Below are 18,075 nucleotides of genomic sequence, written 5' to 3' on the forward strand. Positions count from 1 at the left end.
CTTACCAACACAGTGTTAGTTTTCGACACTTCATGTTAAATTTCCTGTGTTTGTAGTTTCTGTGTGAGGAGAAGAGAGGAAGTTAAACACAGACTAAATGAACCGTGTGTCTGCTCTGCTCAGTGTGAATATTTTGAACAATGGAGAAACTATTTGGAGAGAAAAATGAAAGGCGAGAAACACGGGTATATTTCAGTCTCAGTCTGAGACCCTCTTCAGAAGATAACTAAGATGTATTTATTTGTGAAATGTTTAGCAGATAATATGAATCTAAAATATCCATCATGATATACTGAAACTGAAGTAAATATTTAGTATTATTATTTACTGAGAAGCTCTCGTTCGTGGCTGTTAAAAAAACTCTGGAAATTTTATATTATAGCAATACGGCAAAAGGACCCAAATGGAAATAAGTCACTATTTGACTTTTTTGGGTTATCCCAGTTTCTTTATATATATACTGCTATGTATGATAATCTATGTAAATGTATTTATGTATACCTGAATAAACTTACATAATTTTGTGTGTGTGTGTGTGTGTGTGTGTGTGTGTGTGTGTGTGTGTGTGTACTCACCTATTTGTACTCACCTATTTGTGGTTGCAGGGGTCGAGTCCTAGCTCCTGGCCCCGCCTCTTCACCGGTTGCTACTAGACCCTCTCTCTCCCCGCTCCATGAGCTTTATCAAACCTCGTCTTAAAACTGTGTATGGTTCCTGCCTCCACTACGTCATTTTCTAGGCTATTCCACTGCCTTACAACTCTATGACTGAAGAAATACTTCCTACTATCTCTCTGACTCATTTGTGTCTTCAACTTCCAATTGTGGCCTCTTGTTTCTGTGTCCCCTCCCTGGAACATCCTGTCCTTGTCCACCTTGTCTATTCCACGCAGTATTTTATATGTCGTTATCATGTCTCCCCTGACCCTCCTGTCCTCCAGTGTCGTCAGGCCGATTTCCCTTAATCTTTCTTCATAGGACATTCCCCTTAGCTCTGGAACTAACCTTGTTGCAAACCTTTGTACTTTCTCTAGTTTCTTGACGTGCTTTATCAAGTGCGGGTTCCAAACAGGTGCTGCATACTCCAGTATGGGCCTGACATACACGGTGTACAGTGTCTTGAATGATTCCTTACTAAGGTGTCGGAATGCTGTTCTCAGGTTTGCCAGGCGCCCATATGCTGCAGCAGTTATCTGATTGATGTGTGCTTCCGGAGACATGCTCGGTGTTATACTCACCCCAAGATCTTTCTCCTTGAGTGAGGTTTGCAGTCTTTGGCCACCTAGCCTATACTCTGTCTGTGGTCTTCTGTGCCCTTCCCCTATCTTCATGACTTTGCATTTGGCAGGATTAAATTCGAGAAGCCATTTGCTGGACCAGGTGTCCAGTCTGTCCAGGTCTCTTTGAAGTCCTGCCTGGTCCTCATCAGATTTAATTCTCCTCATTAACTTCACATCATCTGCAAACAGGGACACTTCTGAGTCTAACCCTTCCGTCATGTCGTTCACATATACCAAAAATAGCACTGGTCCTAGGACCGACCCCTGTGGGACCCCGCTCGTCACAGGTGCCCACTGTGATACATCATTACGTACCATGACTCGTTGTTGCCTCCCTGTCAGGTATTCTCTGATCCATTGCAGTGCCCTTCCTGTTATATGCGCCTGATGCTCTAGCTTCTGCACTAATCTCTTGTGAGGAACTGTGTCAAAGGCCTTCTTGCAGTCCAAGAAGATGCAATCAACCCACCCCTCTCTCTCTTGTCTTACTTCTGTTATTTTATCATAAAACTCCAGAAGGTTTGTGACACAGGATTTGCCTTCCGTGAATCCGTGCTGGTTGGCATTTATACTCCTGTTCCGTTCCAGGTGCTCCACCACTCTCCTCCTGATAATCTTCTCCATAATTTTGCATACTATACACGTCAATGACACAGGTCTATAGTTTAGTGCCTCTTTTCTGTCTCCTTTTTTGAAAATGGGAACTACATTTGCCGTCTTCCATACCTCAGGTAGTTGCCCAGTTTCCAGGGATGTGTTGAAGATTGTGGTAAGTGGTACGCACAACATATCTGCTCCCTCTCTAAGGACCCATGGAGAGATGTTGTCCGGTCCCATTGCCTTTGAGGTATCGATGTCCCTTAGCAGTTTCTTCACCTCCTCCTCATCTGTATGTATGTCGTCCAACACTTGTTGGTGTATTCCTTGTTGGTGTCCCCATCTGGTCTGTCCCCCCAGAGTCCTTCCTGTCTCTACTGTAAATACTTCCTTAAATCTCGTGTTGAGCTCCTCACATACCTCTTGATCGTTTCTTGTGAGTTCTCCACCTTCTTTCCTCAGCCTTATCACCTGGTCCTTGACTGTTGTCTTCCTCCTAATGTGGCTATACAGCAGTTTCGGGTCAGATTTGACTTTCGATGCTATGTCGTTTTCATACTGTCGCTGGGCCTCCCTCCTTATCTGCGCATACTCGTTTCTGGCTCTTCTACTAATCTCCTTGTTTTCCTGGGTCCTATGCCTCCTGTACCTTTTCCATTCTCTGTTGCACTTAGTTTTTGCCTCCCTACACCTTCGGGTAAACCAAGGACTCGTTTTGGTCTTCCTATTATTTCTGTTTCCCTTGGGAACAAAACTTTCCTCTGCCTCCTTGCACTTTGTTGCCACATATTCCATCATCTCGTTTACTGATTTTCCTACCATTTCTCTGTCCCACTGAACCTCCTGCAGGAAGTTTCTCATACCTGTGTAGTCCCCCCTTTTATAGTTTGGCCTGTCCCCTTCAGTTCCTGTTACCTTCTCCACTTGTAACTCTACTATATAGTCAAAACTCAGAACCACATGATCGCTAGCTCCAAGGGGCCTCTCGTAAGTGATGTCCTCGATGTCTGAACTGCTCAGGGTGAACACAAGATCCAGTCTTGCTGGCTCATCCTCCCCTCTCTCTCTGGTTGTGTCCCTGACATGTTGATGCATGAGGTTTTCAAGTACCACATCCATCATCTTGGCTCTCCATGTTTCGGGACCCCCATGTGGCTCCAGGTTTTCCCAGTCGATCTCCCTGTGGTTGAAATCGCCCATTACCAGTAACTTTGCTCTGCTCGAGTGAGCTCTTCTTGCCACCTCAGCCAGTGTGTCCACCATCACCCTGTTGTTTTCTTCGTACTCCTCTCTTGGCCTCCTGCAGTTCTGTGGTGGGTTATACATCACTCCAATGACTACTTTATGTTCTCCGGACTGAATTGTACCTACAATGTAGTCTCTTTCTCCAATCATGTCCATGCCTTCCATTTCCTCAAATCCCCATTGGTGTTTTATGAGCAGTGCAACCCCTCCTCCCCCTCTACTCCTTCTATCTTTCCTCAGGATCTGATATCCTGTTGGGAAGATTGTGTCTGTTATTGTCTCAGCGAGTTTTGTTTCTGTGACTGCTATGATGTCTGGGGATTTTTCACTGATTCTTTCATTCCACTCCTCATGTTTATTCGTTATTCCATCCGCGTTTGTGTACCAAACCTTTAGTTTCTTTTCTATCATTGTGGTCATGCAAGTATATTGGGGTTGGGGGAGCGAGAGCCTTGGTGGGGGCCTATATGGGGCTGTGGTGTAGGTGGGGTTTGTGTTGATGGGGGTGGGGTCAGAATGCCCATAAGGGACAGCTGTTGGGGTGAGGTTTGTGATATGGGGGTTGGTGGCAGAGGGAACAGTGAGTGGGTTGTAGTATAGGTTGCTCAGTTGCGTTGGGAATGTCGCGGGTGGAGTCTTTTGGTGGGAGATTCTGTGGGGTGTGTTTGCCCTTCCTCCTGTGTCTGGGTCCTGCTCATTTTCATTGCTTCTCGTTCCTCCTTGCGTCTCTGTACCCTCTCTTTCAGTGTAGTCCTTTCTTCTTGTGTTCTGTCGCGGTCGAGGTATACTCTCTGGTACCCCTCTTTGTCCCTCAGTCTTGCTTTCTCTTGCAGAATCCTGGTTCGAACTGATTCTTCCTTGAAAGTTACTCTGACAGGCCGTATCCTTCCACTCGCAAACCACCCAATTCTCTGAAAATTTGTCACCTGGGTCATATTGCCCTCCCCTATTGTTTTCATGATGCCTTCAATCATTTTTTTCTCCTCCTGTTTTATTTCTTCAAAGTTGGCCCCCTTGGCTTCTTGGAGCCCGTACACAAAAACTGACCTCGCCCTTTCCTCCTCCCACTGAGTCTCCATCTGCTTCCTCTGAGGCATTTTATTTCCTTCCATTGACATGTTCTTGCCTTCAGTCCCTGTCATATCTGAAACTTCTATTCTCAGTGGACTGTCTTTCCTGGCCAGCTGTCCCTTGCTACTGCAGTTGGCTGTGTGTGTGTGTGTGTGTGTGTGTGTGTGTGTGTGTGTGTGTGTACTCACATAATTGTACTCACCTAATTGTGGTTGCAGGGGTCGAGACTCAGCTCCTGGCCCCGCCTCTTCACTGATCGCTACTAGGTCCTCTCTCTCTCTGCTTCCTGAGCTTTGTCATACCTCTTCTTAAAACTATGTATGGTTCCTGCCTCCACTACTTCACTTGCTAGGCTATTCCACTTGCTGACAACTCTATGACTGAAGAAATACTTCCTAACGTCCCTGTGACTCGTCTGAGTCTTCAGCTTCCAGTTGTGACCCCTTGTCCCTGTGTCCCCTCTCTGGAACATCCTATCTCTGTCCACCTTGTCTATTCCCCGCAGTATCTTGTATGTCGTTATCATGTCTCCCCTGACCCTTCTGTCCTCCAGTGTCGTCAGTCCGATTTCCCTTAACCTTTCCTCGTACGACATTCCCTTGAGCTCTGGGACTAGCCTTGTTGCAAACCTTTGTACTTTCTCTAACTTCTTGACGTGCTTGACCAGGTGTGGGTTCCAGACTGGTGCTGCATACTCCAGTATGGGCCTAACATACACAGTGTACAGTGTCTTGAACGATTCCTTATTAAGGTATCGGAACGCTATTCTCAGGTTTGCCAGGCGCCCGTATGCTGCAGCAGTTATTTGGTTGATGTGTGCCTCCGGTGATGTGCTCGGTGTTATGGTCACCCCAAGGTCTTTCTCCCTGAGTGAGGTCTGTAGTCTTTGTCCACCTAGCCTATACTCTGTCTGCGGTCTTCTTTGCCCCTCCCCAATCTTCATGACTTTGCATTTGGCTGGATTGAATTCGAGAAGCCAGTTACTGGACCACATGTCCAGCCTGTCCAGGTCTCTTTGCAGTCCTGCCTCATCCTCGTCCGATTTAATTCTTCTCATCAACTTCACGTCATCTGCGAACAGGGACACTTCAGAGTCTATTCCTTCCATCATGTCGTTCACATATATCAAAAATAGCACTGGTCCTAGAACTGACCCCTGTGGGACCCCGCTCGTCACAGGCGCCCACTGTGATACCTCTTCACGTACCATGACTCGTTGCTGCCTCCCTGTCAGGTATTCCCTGATCCATTGCAGTGCCCTCCCTTTTATATGCGCCTGATCCTCCAGCTTCTGCACTAATCTCTTGTGGGGAACTGTGTCAAAGGCCTTCCTGCAGTCTAGGAAAACGCAATCTACCCACCCCTCTCTCTCGTGTCTTACTTCTGTTACCTTGTCATAAAACTCCAGGAGGTTTGTGATACAAGATTTGCCTTCCATGAACCCATGCTGGTTTTCATTTATAATCTTGTTCCTTTCCAGGTGTTCGACCACTCTCCTCCTGATAATCTTCTCCATGACTTTGCACACAATACATGTCAGAGACACAGGTCTGTAGTTTAGTGCCTCGTTTCTGTTTCCTTTCTTAAATATGGGGACTACATTAGCTGTCTTCCATTTCTCAGGTAGTTGCCCAGTTTCAAGGGATGTGTTGAAGATTGTGGTTAGAGGCACGCACAGCATCTCTGCTCCTTCTCTAAGGACCCATGGGGAGATGTTGTCCGGTCCCATCGCCTTTGAGGTGTCAAGGTCACTTAAGAGCTTCTTCACCTCCTCCTCAGTTGTTCGTATGTCATCCAACACTTGTTGGTATATTCCCTCTTGATGTTCCCTTCTGTGCTGTCTTCCCACAGCCCTTCCTGTCTCTACTGTAAAAACTTCCTTAAATCTCCTGTTCAGCTCCTCACATACCTCCTGATCATTTCTTGTGAGTTCTCCACCTTCTGTCCTTAATCTGATCACCTGGTCTTTGACTGTTGTCTTCCTCCTGATGTGGCTATACAACAGTTTCGGGTCAGTCTTGATTCTCGATGCTATGTCATTTTCATACTGTCGCTGGGCCTCCCTCCTTACCTGTGCATACTCATTCCTGGCTCTGCGACTGATCTCCCTATTTTCGTGTGTTCTCTGCCTTCTGTACTTTTTCCATTCTCTATTGCACTTTGTTTTTGCCTCCTTACACCGTCGGGTAAACCAGGGGCTCGTTCTGGTCTTCCCGTTGTTACTGTTGCCCTTGGGAACAAACCTTTCCACACACACACTGTGTGTGTGTGTGTGTGTGTGTGTGTGTGTACTCACCTATTTGTACTCACCTATTTGTGGTTGCAGGGGTCGAGTCCTAGCTCCTGGCCCCGCCTCTTCACCGGTTGCTACTAGGCCCTCTCTCTCCCCGCTCCATGAGCTTTATCAAACCTCGTCTTAAAACTGTGTATGGTTCCTGCCTCCACTACGTCATTTTCTAGGCTATTCCACTGCCTTACAACTCTATGACTGAAGAAATACTTCCTACTATCTCTCTGACTCATTTGTGTCTTCAACTTCCAATTGTGGCCTCTTGTTTCTGTGTCCCCTCCCTGGAACATCCTGTCTTTGTCCACCTTGTCTATTCCACGCAGTATTTTATATGTCGTTATCATGTCTCCCCTGACCCTCCTGTCCTCCAGTGTCGTCAGGCCGATTTCCCTTAATCTTTCTTCATAGGACATTCCCCTTAGCTCTGGAACTAACCTTGTTGCAAACCTTTGTACTTTCTCTAGTTTCTTGACGTGCTTTATCAAGTGCGGGTTCCAAACAGGTGCTGCATACTCCAGTATGGGCCTGACATACACGGTGTACAGTGTCTTGAATGATTCCTTACTAAGGTATCGGAATGCTGTTCTCAGGTTTGCCAGGCGCCCATATGCTGCAGCAGTTATCTGATTGATGTGTGCTTCCGGAGACATGCTCGGTGTTATACTCACCCCAAGATCTTTCTCCTTGAGTGAGGTTTGCAGTCTTTGGCCACCTAGCCTATACTCTGTCTGTGGTCTTCTGTGCCCTTCCCCTATCTTCATGACTTTGCATTTGGCAGGATTAAATTCGAGAAGCCATTTGCTGGACCAGGTGTCCAGTCTGTCCAGGTCTCTTTGAAGTCCTGCCTGGTCCTCATCAGATTTAATTCTCCTCATTAACTTCACATCATCTGCAAACAGGGACACTTCTGAGTCTAACCCTTCCGTCATGTCGTTCACATATACCAAAAATAGCACTGGTCCTAGGACCGACCCCTGTGGGACCCCGCTCGTCACAGGTGCCCACTGTGATACATCATTACGTACCATGACTCGTTGTTGCCTCCCTGTCAGGTATTCTCTGATCCATTGCAGTGCCCTTCCTGTTATATGCGCCTGATGCTCTAGCTTCTGCACTAATCTCTTGTGAGGAACTGTGTCAAAGGCCTTCTTGCAGTCCAAGAAGATGCAATCAACCCACCCCTCTCTCTCTTGTCTTACTTCTGTTATTTTATCATAAAACTCCAGAAGGTTTGTGACACAGGATTTGCCTTCCGTGAATCCGTGCTGGTTGGCATTTATACTCCTGTTCCGTTCCAGGTGCTCCACCACTCTCCTCCTGATAATCTTCTCCATAATTTTGCATACTATACACGTCAATGACACAGGTCTATAGTTTAGTGCCTCTTTTCTGTCTCCTTTTTTGAAAATGGGAACTACATTTGCCGTCTTCCATACCTCAGGTAGTTGCCCAGTTTCCAGGGATGTGTTGAAGATTGTGGTAAGTGGTACGCACAACATATCTGCTCCCTCTCTAAGGACCCACGGAGAGATGTTGTCCGGTCCCATTGCCTTTGAGGTATCGATGTCCCTTAGCAGTTTCTTCACCTCCTCCTCATCTGTATGTATGTCGTCCAACACTTGTTGGTGTATTCCTTGTTGGTGTCCCCATCTGGTCTGTCCCCCCAGAGTCCTTCCTGTCTCTACTGTAAATACTTCCTTAAATCTCGTGTTGAGCTCCTCACATACCTCTTGATCGTTTCTTGTGAGTTCTCCACCTTCTTTCCTCAGCCTTATCACCTGGTCCTTGACTGTTGTCTTCCTCCTAATGTGGCTATACAGCAGTTTCGGGTCAGATTTGACTTTCGATGCTATGTCGTTTTCATACTGTCGCTGGGCCTCCCTCCTTATCTGTGCATACTCGTTTCTGGCTCTTCTACTAATCTCCTTGTTTTCCTGGGTCCTATGCCTCCTGTACCTTTTCCATTCTCTGTTGCACTTAGTTTTTGCCTCCCTACACCTTCGGGTAAACCAAGGACTCGTTTTGGTCTTCCTATTATTTCTGTTTCCCTTGGGAACAAAACTTTCCTCTGCCTCCTTGCACTTTGTTGCCACATATTCCATCATCTCGTTTACTGATTTTCCTACCATTTCTCTGTCCCACTGAACCTCCTGCAGGAAGTTTCTCATACCTGTGTAGTCCCCCCTTTTATAGTTTGGCCTGTCCCCTTCAGTTCCTGTTACCTTCTCCACTTGTAACTCTACTATATAGTCAAAACTCAGAACCACATGATCGCTAGCTCCAAGGGGCCTCTCGTAAGTGATGTCCTCAATGTCTGAACTGCTCAGGGTGAACACAAGATCCAGTCTTGCTGGCTCATCCTCCCCTCTCTCTCTGGTTGTGTCCCTGACATGTTGATGCATGAGGTTTTCAAGTACCACATCCATCATCTTGGCTCTCCATGTTTCGGGACCCCCATGTGGCTCCAGGTTTTCCCAGTCGATCTCCCTGTGGTTGAAATCGCCCATTACCAGTAACTTTGCTCTGCTCGAGTGAGCTCTTCTTGCCACCTCAGCCAGTGTGTCCACCATCACCCTGTTGTTTTCTTCGTACTCCTCTCTTGGCCTCCTGCAGTTCTGTGGTGGGTTATACATCACTCCAATGACTACTTTATGTTCTCCGGACTGAATTGTACCTACAATGTAGTCTCTTTCTCCAATCATGTCCATGCCTTCCATTTCCTCAAATCCCCATTGGTGTTTTATGAGCAGTGCAACCCCTCCTCCCCCTCTACTCCTTCTATCTTTCCTCAGGATCTGATATCCTGTTGGGAAGATTGTGTCTGTTATTGTCTCAGCGAGTTTTGTTTCTGTGACTGCTATGATGTCTGGGGATTTTTCACTGATTCTTTCATTCCACTCCTCATGTTTATTCGTTATTCCATCCGCGTTTGTGTACCAAACCTTTAGTTTCTTTTCTATCATTGTGGTCATGCAAGTATATTGGGGTTGGGGGAGCGAGAGCCTTGGTGGGGGCCTATATGGGGCTGTGGTGTAGGTGGGGTTTGTGTTGATGGGGGTGGGGTCAGAATGCCCATAAGGGACAGCTGTTGGGGTGAGGTTTGTGATATGGGGGTTGGTGGCAGAGGGAACAGTGAGTGGGTTGTAGTATAGGTTGCTCAGTTGCGTTGGGAATGTCGCGGGTGGAGTCTTTTGGTGGGAGATTCTGTGGGGTGTGTTTGCCCTTCCTCCTGTGTCTGGGTCCTGCTCATTTTCATTGCTTCTCGTTCCTCCTTGCGTCTCTGTACCCTCTCTTTCAGTGTAGTCCTTTCTTCTTGTGTTCTGTCGCGGTCGAGGTATACTCTCTGGTACCCCTCTTTGTCCCTCAGTCTTGCTTTCTTGTCACCTGGGTCATATTGCCCTCCCCTATTGTTTTCATGATGCCTTCAATCATTTTTTTCTCCTCCTGTTTTATTTCTTCAAAGTTGGCCCCCTTGGCTTCTTGGAGCCCGTACACAAAAACTGACCTCGCCCTTTCCTCCTCCCACTGAGTCTCCATCTGCTTCCTCTGAGGCATTTTATTTCCTTCCATTGACATTCTACTATCTTCGGTACTGTAATACACCGGGTCACCTCACGGCCAAGACCCGGGCCGGGACTACCCTGGCGAATCAAACTAGAACTGTCACTGTAATAATCTCTGTACTCGACTGATTGAAGGTCCCTGCGCAGGCGATATGCTTCGGCATGTGTCTTATTCTCTCAGGTATTTACTCTGAGAGTTTACTTTACTCTCTATTACAGGTATTCAAGTGGTTTTGATTGAAGGTACAGACTTACGCGTGTGAGTGCGAGACATTCCAGCGTGGGGTGCCATAGCGCCTCATCCAGAGGCACTCCAGGTAGAGCTCAGTACCAGGATACACCAGCAGACGACCGTCGTTGGTCTGGGCGATGGGTCCATTCTTGTGGCGGAAGAGAATGGTGGGAGGGCGATCCACTGAACCGTAGTAAGTCCCGCCATACCGGCGAATCAAGAAGAAGACCGACACACACACACACACACACACACACACACACACACACACACACACACACACACACACACACACACACACATACACACCACATCAATACCGGGAAAATACATTAGGTATATTTAACAAAAAATCAAAGGGAATTAATTAAAAGATCTTAAACTCGCTATAATTTGACCTGAACTTCAAATATGCTTTTGTTTAATTATTAAATGTTATTATAAAGCCGTGATTAGTAGACTAATGTTCAAACAAAGGTAGCAGGGCAGGCCCTTGTTAGATAATGTTCAAACAAAGGTAGCAGGGCAGGCCCTTGTTAGATAATGTTCAAACAAAGGAAGCAGGGCAGGCCCTTGTTAGATAATATTTGAGTCAAGTGTCTGAGGAGTAGTGTTATTGGTAACATTATGTTTGATAGGGAAAATATTATATCTCCCGACGTGGGTCTGGAGATATAATAATAATAATAATAATAATAATAATAATAATAATAATAATAATAATAATAATAATAATAACAGAGTAGGGGAGTTAGTAGATGGGGAGATTGAGGTTTTGGGTAGATGGTGGGAATATTTTGAGGAACTTTTAAATGTTGATGAAGAAAGGGAGGCAGTAATTTCATGCACTGGCCAGGGAGGTATAACATCTTTTAGGAGTGAAGGAGAACAGGATGTAAGTGTGGTGGAGGTACGTGAGGCATTACGTAGAATGAAAGGGGGTAAAGCAGCTGGAACTGATGGGATCATGACAGAAATGTTAAAAGCAGGGGGGAATATAGTGTTGGAGTGGTTGGTACTTTTGTTTAATAAATGTATGAAAGAGGGGAAGGTACCTAGGGATTGGCGGAGATCATGTATAGTCCCTTTATATAAAGGGAAGGGGGACAAAAGAGATTGTAAAAATTATAGAGGAATAAGTTTACTGAGTATACCAGGAAAAGTGTACGGTAGGGTTATAATTGAAAGAATTAGAGGTAAGACAGAATGTAGGATTGCGGATGAGCAAGGAGGTTTCAGAGTGGGTAGGGGATGTGTAGATCAGGTGTTTACATTGAAGCATATATGTGAGCAGTATTTAGATGAAGGTAGGGAAGTTTTTATTGCATTTATGGATTTAGAAAAGGCATATGATAGAGTGGATAGAGGAGCAATGTGTTAGATGTTGCAAGTATATAGACTAGGTGGTAACCTGGAGTTTACCTGGAGAGAGTTTCGGGGGTCAACGCCCCCGCGGCCCGGTCTGTGACCAGGCATCCTGGTGGATCAGCGCCTGATCAACCAGGCTGTTGCTGCTGGCTGCACGCAAACCAACGTACGAGCCACAGCCCGGCTGATCAGGAACTGACTTTAGGTGCTTGTCCAGTGCCAGCTTGAAGACTGCCAGGGGTCTGTTGGTAATCCCCCTTATGTGTGCTGGGAGGCAGTTGAACAGTCTCGGGCCCCTGACACTTATTGTATGGTCTCTTAACGTGCTAGTGACACCCCTGCTTTTCATTGGGGGGATGGTGCATCGTCTGCCAAGTCTTTTGCTTTCGTAGTGAGTGATTTTCGTGTGCAAGTTCGGTACTAGTCCCTCTAGGATTTTCCAGGTGTATATAATCATGTATCTCTCCCTCATGCGTTCCAGGGAATACAGGTTTAGGAACCTCAAGCGCTCCCAGTAATTGAGGTGTTTTATCTCCGTTATGCGCGCCGTGAAAGTTCTCTGTACATTTTCTAGGTCGGCAATTTCACCTGCCTTGAAAGGTGCTGTTAGTGTGCAGCAATATTCCAGCCTAGATAGAACAAGTGACCTGAAGAGTGTCATCATGGGCTTGGCCTCCCTAGTTTTGAAGGTAAAGAGTTTTTATGAGGATAGTGAGGCTCAGGTTAGGGTATGTAGAAGAGAGGGAGAATACTTCCCGGTAAAAGTAGGTCTTAGACAGGGATGTGTAATGTCACCATGGTTGTTTAATATATTTATAGATGGGGTTGTAAAAGAAGTAAATGCTAGGGTGTTCGGGAGAGGGGTGGGATTACATTATGGGGAATCAAATACAAAATGGGAATTGACACAGTTACTTTTTGCTGATGACACTGTGCTTATGGGAGATTCTAAAGAAAAATTGCAAAGGTTAGTGGAAGAGTTTGGGAGTGTGTGTAAAGGTAGAAAGTTGAAAGTGAACATAGAAAAGAGTAAGGTGATGAAGGTATCAAATGATTTAGATAAAGAAAAATTGGATATCAAATTGGGGAGGAGGAGTATGGAAGAAGTGAATGTTTTCAGATACTTGGGAGTTGACGTGTCGGCGGATGGATTTATGAAGGATGAGGTTGATCTTAGAATTGATGCAGGAAAAAAGGTGAGTGGTGCGTTGAGGTATATGTGGAGGCAAAAAATGTTATCTTTGGAGGCAAAGAATGGAATGTATGAAAGTATAGTAGTACCAACACTCTTATATGGATGTGAAGCTTGGGTGGTAAATGTTGCAGCGAGGAGGCGGTTGGAGGCAGTGGAGATGTCCTGTCTAAGGGCAATGTGTGGTGTAAATATTATGCAGAAAATTCGGAGTGTGGAAATTAGGAGACGGTGTGGAGTTAACAAAAGTATTAATCAGAGGGCTAAAGAGGGTTTGCTGAGGTGGTTTGGTCATTTAGAGAGAATGGATCAAAGTAGAATGACATGGAGAGCGTATAAATCTGTAGGGGAAGGAAGGCGGGGTAGGGGTCGTCCTCGAAAAGGTTGGAGGGAGGGGGTTACCTGGAGGTTATTCCGGGGATCAACGCCCCCGCGGACCGGTCCATGACCAGGCCTCCCGGTGGATCAGGGCCTGATCAACCAGGCTGTTACTGCTGGCCGCATGCAGTCCAACGTACGAGCCACAGCCCGGCTGATCCGGCACTGATTTTAGGTATCTGTCCAGCTCTCTCTTGAAGGCAGCCAGGGGCTTATTGGCAATTCCCCTAAGGCTTGATGAGAGGCTGTTGAACAGTCTTGGGCCCCGGACACTTATGGTGTTTTCCCTTAGTGTACCAATGGCGCCCCTACTTTTAATTGGGGGCATTTTGCATCGCCTGCCCAGTCTTTTACTTTCGTAGGGAGTGATTTCTGTGTGCAGATTTGGGACCATTCCTTCCAGGATTTTCCAAGTGTAGATTATGATATATCTCTCCCTCCTGCGTTCCAACGAGTACAAGTCAAGTGCTTCCAAGCGTTCCCAGTAGTTAAGGTGCTTGACAGAACTTATACGTGCAGTAAAGGATCTCTGTACACTCTCTAGATCTGCGATTTCACCTGCTTTGAACGGAGATGTTAATGTACAGCAGTATTCCAGCCTAGAGAGAACAAGTGATTTGAAAAGGATCATCATTGGCTTGGGGTAAAGTTTTGTGGGTGAGGGGCTTAGACTTCCAGCAAGCGTGCGTGAGCGTGTTAGATAGGAGTGAATGGAGACGAATGGTATTTGGGACCTGACGAGCTGTTGGAGTGTGAGCAGGGTAATATTTAGTGATGGGATTCAGGGAAACCGGTTATTTCATATAGCCGGACTTGAGTCCTAGAAATGGGAAGTACAATGTTGCCTGCAGTCTTTGTGGCATTTATGGATTTGGAAAAGGCGTATGACAGGGTGGATAGGGGGGCAATGTGGCAGATGTTGCAAGTGTATGGTGTAGGAGGTAGGTTACTGAAAGCAGTGAAGAGTTTTTACGAGGATAGTGAGGCTCAAGTTAGAGTATGTAGGAAAGAGGGAAATTTTTTCCCAGTAAAAGTAGGCCTTAGACAAGGATGTGTGATGTCACCGTGGTTGTTTAATATATTTATAGATGGGGTTGTAAGAGAAGTAAATGCGAGGGTCTTGGCAAGAGGCGTGGAGTTAAAAGATAAAGAATCACACACAAAGTGGGAGTTGTCACAGCTGCTCTTTGCTGATGACACTGTGCTCTTGGGAGATTCTGAAGAGAAGTTGCAGAGATTGGTGGATGAATTTGGTAGGGTGTGCAAAAGAAGAAAATTAAAGGTGAATACAGGAAAGAGTAAGGTTATGAGGATAACAAAAAGATTAGGTGATGAAAGATTGAATATCAGATTGGAGGGAGAGAGTATGGAGGAGGTGAACGTATTCAGATATTTGGGAGTGGACGTGTCAGCGGATGGGTCTATGAAAGATGAGGTGAATCATAGAATTGATGAGGGAAAAAGAGTGAGTGGTGCACTTAGGAGTCTGTGGAGACAAAGAACTTTGTCCTTGGAGGCAAAGAGGGGAATGTATGAGAGTATAGTTTTACCAACGCTCTTATATGGGTGTGAAGCGTGGGTGATGAATGTTGCAGCGAGGAGAAGGCTGGAGGCAGTGGAGATGTCATGTCTGAGGGCAATGTGTGGTGTGAATATAATGCAGAGAATTCGTAGTTTGGAAGTTAGGAGGAGGTGCGGGATTACCAAAACTGTTGTCCAGAGGGCTGAGGAAGGGTTGTTGAGGTGGTTCGGACATGTAGAGAGAATGGAGCGAAACAGAATGACTTCAAGAGTGTATCAGTCTGTAGTGGAAGGAAGGCGGGGTAGGGGTCGGCCTAGGAAGGGTTGGAGGGAGGGGGTAAAGGAGGTTTTGTGTGCGAGGGGCTTGGACTTCCAGCAGGCATGCTTGAGCGTGTTTGATAGGAGTGAATGGAGACAAATGGTTTTTAATACTTGACGTGCTGTTGGAGTGTGAGCAAAGTAACATTTATGAAGGGATTCAGGGAAACCGGCAGGCCGGACTTGAGTCCTGGAGATGGGAAGTACAGTGCCTGCACTCTGAAGGAGGGGTGTTAATGTTGCAGTTTAAAAACTGTAGTGTAAAGCACCCTTCTGGCAAGACAGTGATGGAGTGAATGATGGTGAAAGTTTTTCTTTTTCGGGCCACCCTGCCTTGGTGGGAATCGGCCGGTGTGATAATAAAAAAAAAAAAAAAATTTTCTTTTTGGGGATTTTCTTTCTTTTTGGGTCACCCTGCCTCGGTGAGAGACGGCCGACTTAAAAAAAAAAAAAAAAAAAAAAAAAATAATAATAATAATAATAATAATAATAATAATAATAATAATAATAATAATAATAATAATAATAATAATAATAATAATACATGAATCATAAGGTATCGTATAGTGCCGGGGAAAAACGTACAGGCAAAGTCATGTTCTCTGTTGAGAGCAAAACAGAGAGGAGCGGCGCTGCTCCAGTAGCCATTAAGACAGCGACGGTGGGAAGCTCCAGCCATAGCGTATTTGCCTATGTCTATACAACGAGATACCTGCCAGGACACAAACCAATGTCAGTATATTGACGAGAGTATCAACGTCAAAGTCCTCACGTATCATACAGAACAAGAACATGGAAAAACAGTAGGGGTGAGTTTTGCGTGATACTCACCAGCTCAGTGCCTGGTGGGAATTCCATCATGTCTGTTACTTCCCTGTCGTTGTGAAAGGTGACAAGATTATCTTGGTTGTTCCTCCATATGCAGGAATTGTTACCTATTGGAAGATCCTCACTGACATCGTCGTTAGAGCAAGGTGAGGGTACTCGCTGCCCCACCCACGACCCCTCCTTACAAAGGATCATCCAGGTGGTCTTCTCTCCGATGGTGTTAGTGATGCAGTTAAAAGTCACTTCTGTACCATCTGGAAACCTAAGTGGCAGCCATGATTAGTTACTCACAAGCATGCACGCACGCACTTATGCATGCATTCAAGTACGCATGTGCCCTCAAATGTACACACACACACACACACACACACACACACACACACACACACACACACACACACACACACAAAAGGCCTAACCTAACTTAACCGGACCAAGATAAAACACATAGCTCTGCTGTGTTCTTGTTTTTTGTTGGATTGCGTGGTCCCGTGGGCTAGAGCGTCATGGGGATTTTCACTCACCATGAAGCGGGCCAAAACGAAATGGGTTCGAATCCTCGGCTAGTCGCAGTGTTGTTATTGATATATATATATATATATATATATATATATATATATATATATATATATATATATATATATATATATATATATATATATATATATATATATATATATATATATATATATATATAAACACTAATTTCAAGCCAAAGGAGATTCGAACCTGCGAACCTTGAAACAAGGTACGCAATACTCGGCTCATCGTACCACACTGGTCCAATACTTTGGTGTCCAGCTAACCCCAGATGTTACTCCAAAGCAGCCAGCATTCTGTTCTGCGATTTCTAAACATTGCAAAAATCTCTCGTTGGTTGCTGCATGCAGGGAGTGAGAAGAAAAGCTCAAAGCCACCTTCCTAAATGCTGGCTGCTTTGGACCAAACGTGTAGCGTTAGCTGGATGCTATAAGGCTGGACCAGTGTGGTACGGTGAGTATGTGTTATAGATATCGCAGTTTGTAACATTATACTATACTGTACCTGTGCTCATTTCTGTGAAGAGGTTGTCCGTTCTTGTATATGATGGTGCCACGAACATGGGCTGGGGGACTGCAGGAGTTGTGAAGACTGGCGACCATGTCGATGCTTGTGATATCACCACCTGAAGTCAGGTCGCTCTTTCCAAATGAAAACACTGCCGGGATAAGCATGAATGTCATACCTGGAGTATACCATCACAGAACAATTACATTTCTAATAGCATTACAGTGTTATGAAGGACTGATAGTTATGTTGTCTTGACGTCAAAGGAATCAGTGCTGAATAACTTCCAAAGCCGAAACAACAGGCTGAACATCTCTAACACATGACGAGGATTCCCGACAGAAACGTGGCCAGTAAGGCCACAGAAGGACAAACTTGTATTACATTATCGTAAGTGGTTTTTCAACACACAATTACATTATGTCGTAAATTAGAATTCTATTTGTGCATATATTTATGTCTCATATATTCATGTTCCGCACACTAGTGTTGGCTGCACCAACCTCCACCAGTGTTTCCTTTCTTGCTGCTGTGAGGTGTTGCTGACTTTATGTCTACTGACGTAACATATACAATAAAATCTTGTGGTTATGCAGTGTTTCTATGACTCGCTACACGTCGTGATGATTACATCAGATGAAGGAGAGAGGTGTTAATCTGGTCTAAAACGGATATTACTAATGTGTTTCGCATATAAATGTGTCCTTCTACTATCACTTAAAAAAGTAATTACCTCTACATAATTCTTTTTCTTCTTTGTGCGAAGTGCTGTAACCGTGTGTCATTGAGTGGAGGTGAAGTGGAGGTTCGATCCTTCGTTTGCTAAACGGGAGACATACACAGTGACATACCAGAAGACAAGGCCGTAGTCAAACTTGATTTTAGAAATGCCTTTAATATGGTGAGGAGAGATGCTGTCTTGCCAGCTGTTCGGGATCGGTTCCCCAGTCTTTTTCCCTTCATTTCAGCTGGCTACAGCAAACCCTCAATTCTTTTGTTCGGAGAATATGAAGGGTTCTTCATCAGAGGATGTTCAGCAGGGTGACCCACTCGTTCCACTTCTCTCTGCTTCATTAAGAGAACTAGCTTCCAGCTTATGCAGCGAGCTCAGCATCTGGTACCTGGATGATGACACTCTGGCAGGTA

General features: G+C 45.4%; 1 protein-coding gene across 1 annotated transcript in view; it reads right to left on the reverse strand.

The window, feature by feature from the left end:
* The window catches only part of LOC128691764 (sushi, von Willebrand factor type A, EGF and pentraxin domain-containing protein 1), a 73,081-nt gene that overhangs the window by 24,522 nt on the left and 30,484 nt on the right, over nucleotides 1–18,075 (reverse strand). Inside the window, exons 12-15 of the mRNA XM_070081140.1 lie at nucleotides 16,927–17,080; nucleotides 15,886–16,144; nucleotides 15,640–15,766; nucleotides 10,301–10,460 (exon numbers count right to left, since the gene is read on the reverse strand). Coding sequence (XP_069937241.1) covers nucleotides 10,301–10,460; nucleotides 15,640–15,766; nucleotides 15,886–16,144; nucleotides 16,927–17,080 — 700 coding nt within the window. The remainder of the gene's footprint in view (nucleotides 1–10,300; nucleotides 10,461–15,639; nucleotides 15,767–15,885; nucleotides 16,145–16,926; nucleotides 17,081–18,075) is intronic.

The sequence above is a fragment of the Cherax quadricarinatus genome, unplaced genomic scaffold (genome assembly GCF_038502225.1).
Source record: "Cherax quadricarinatus isolate ZL_2023a unplaced genomic scaffold, ASM3850222v1 Contig1820, whole genome shotgun sequence".
NCBI classification, from domain to species: Eukaryota; Metazoa; Arthropoda; class Malacostraca; order Decapoda; family Parastacidae; genus Cherax; species Cherax quadricarinatus.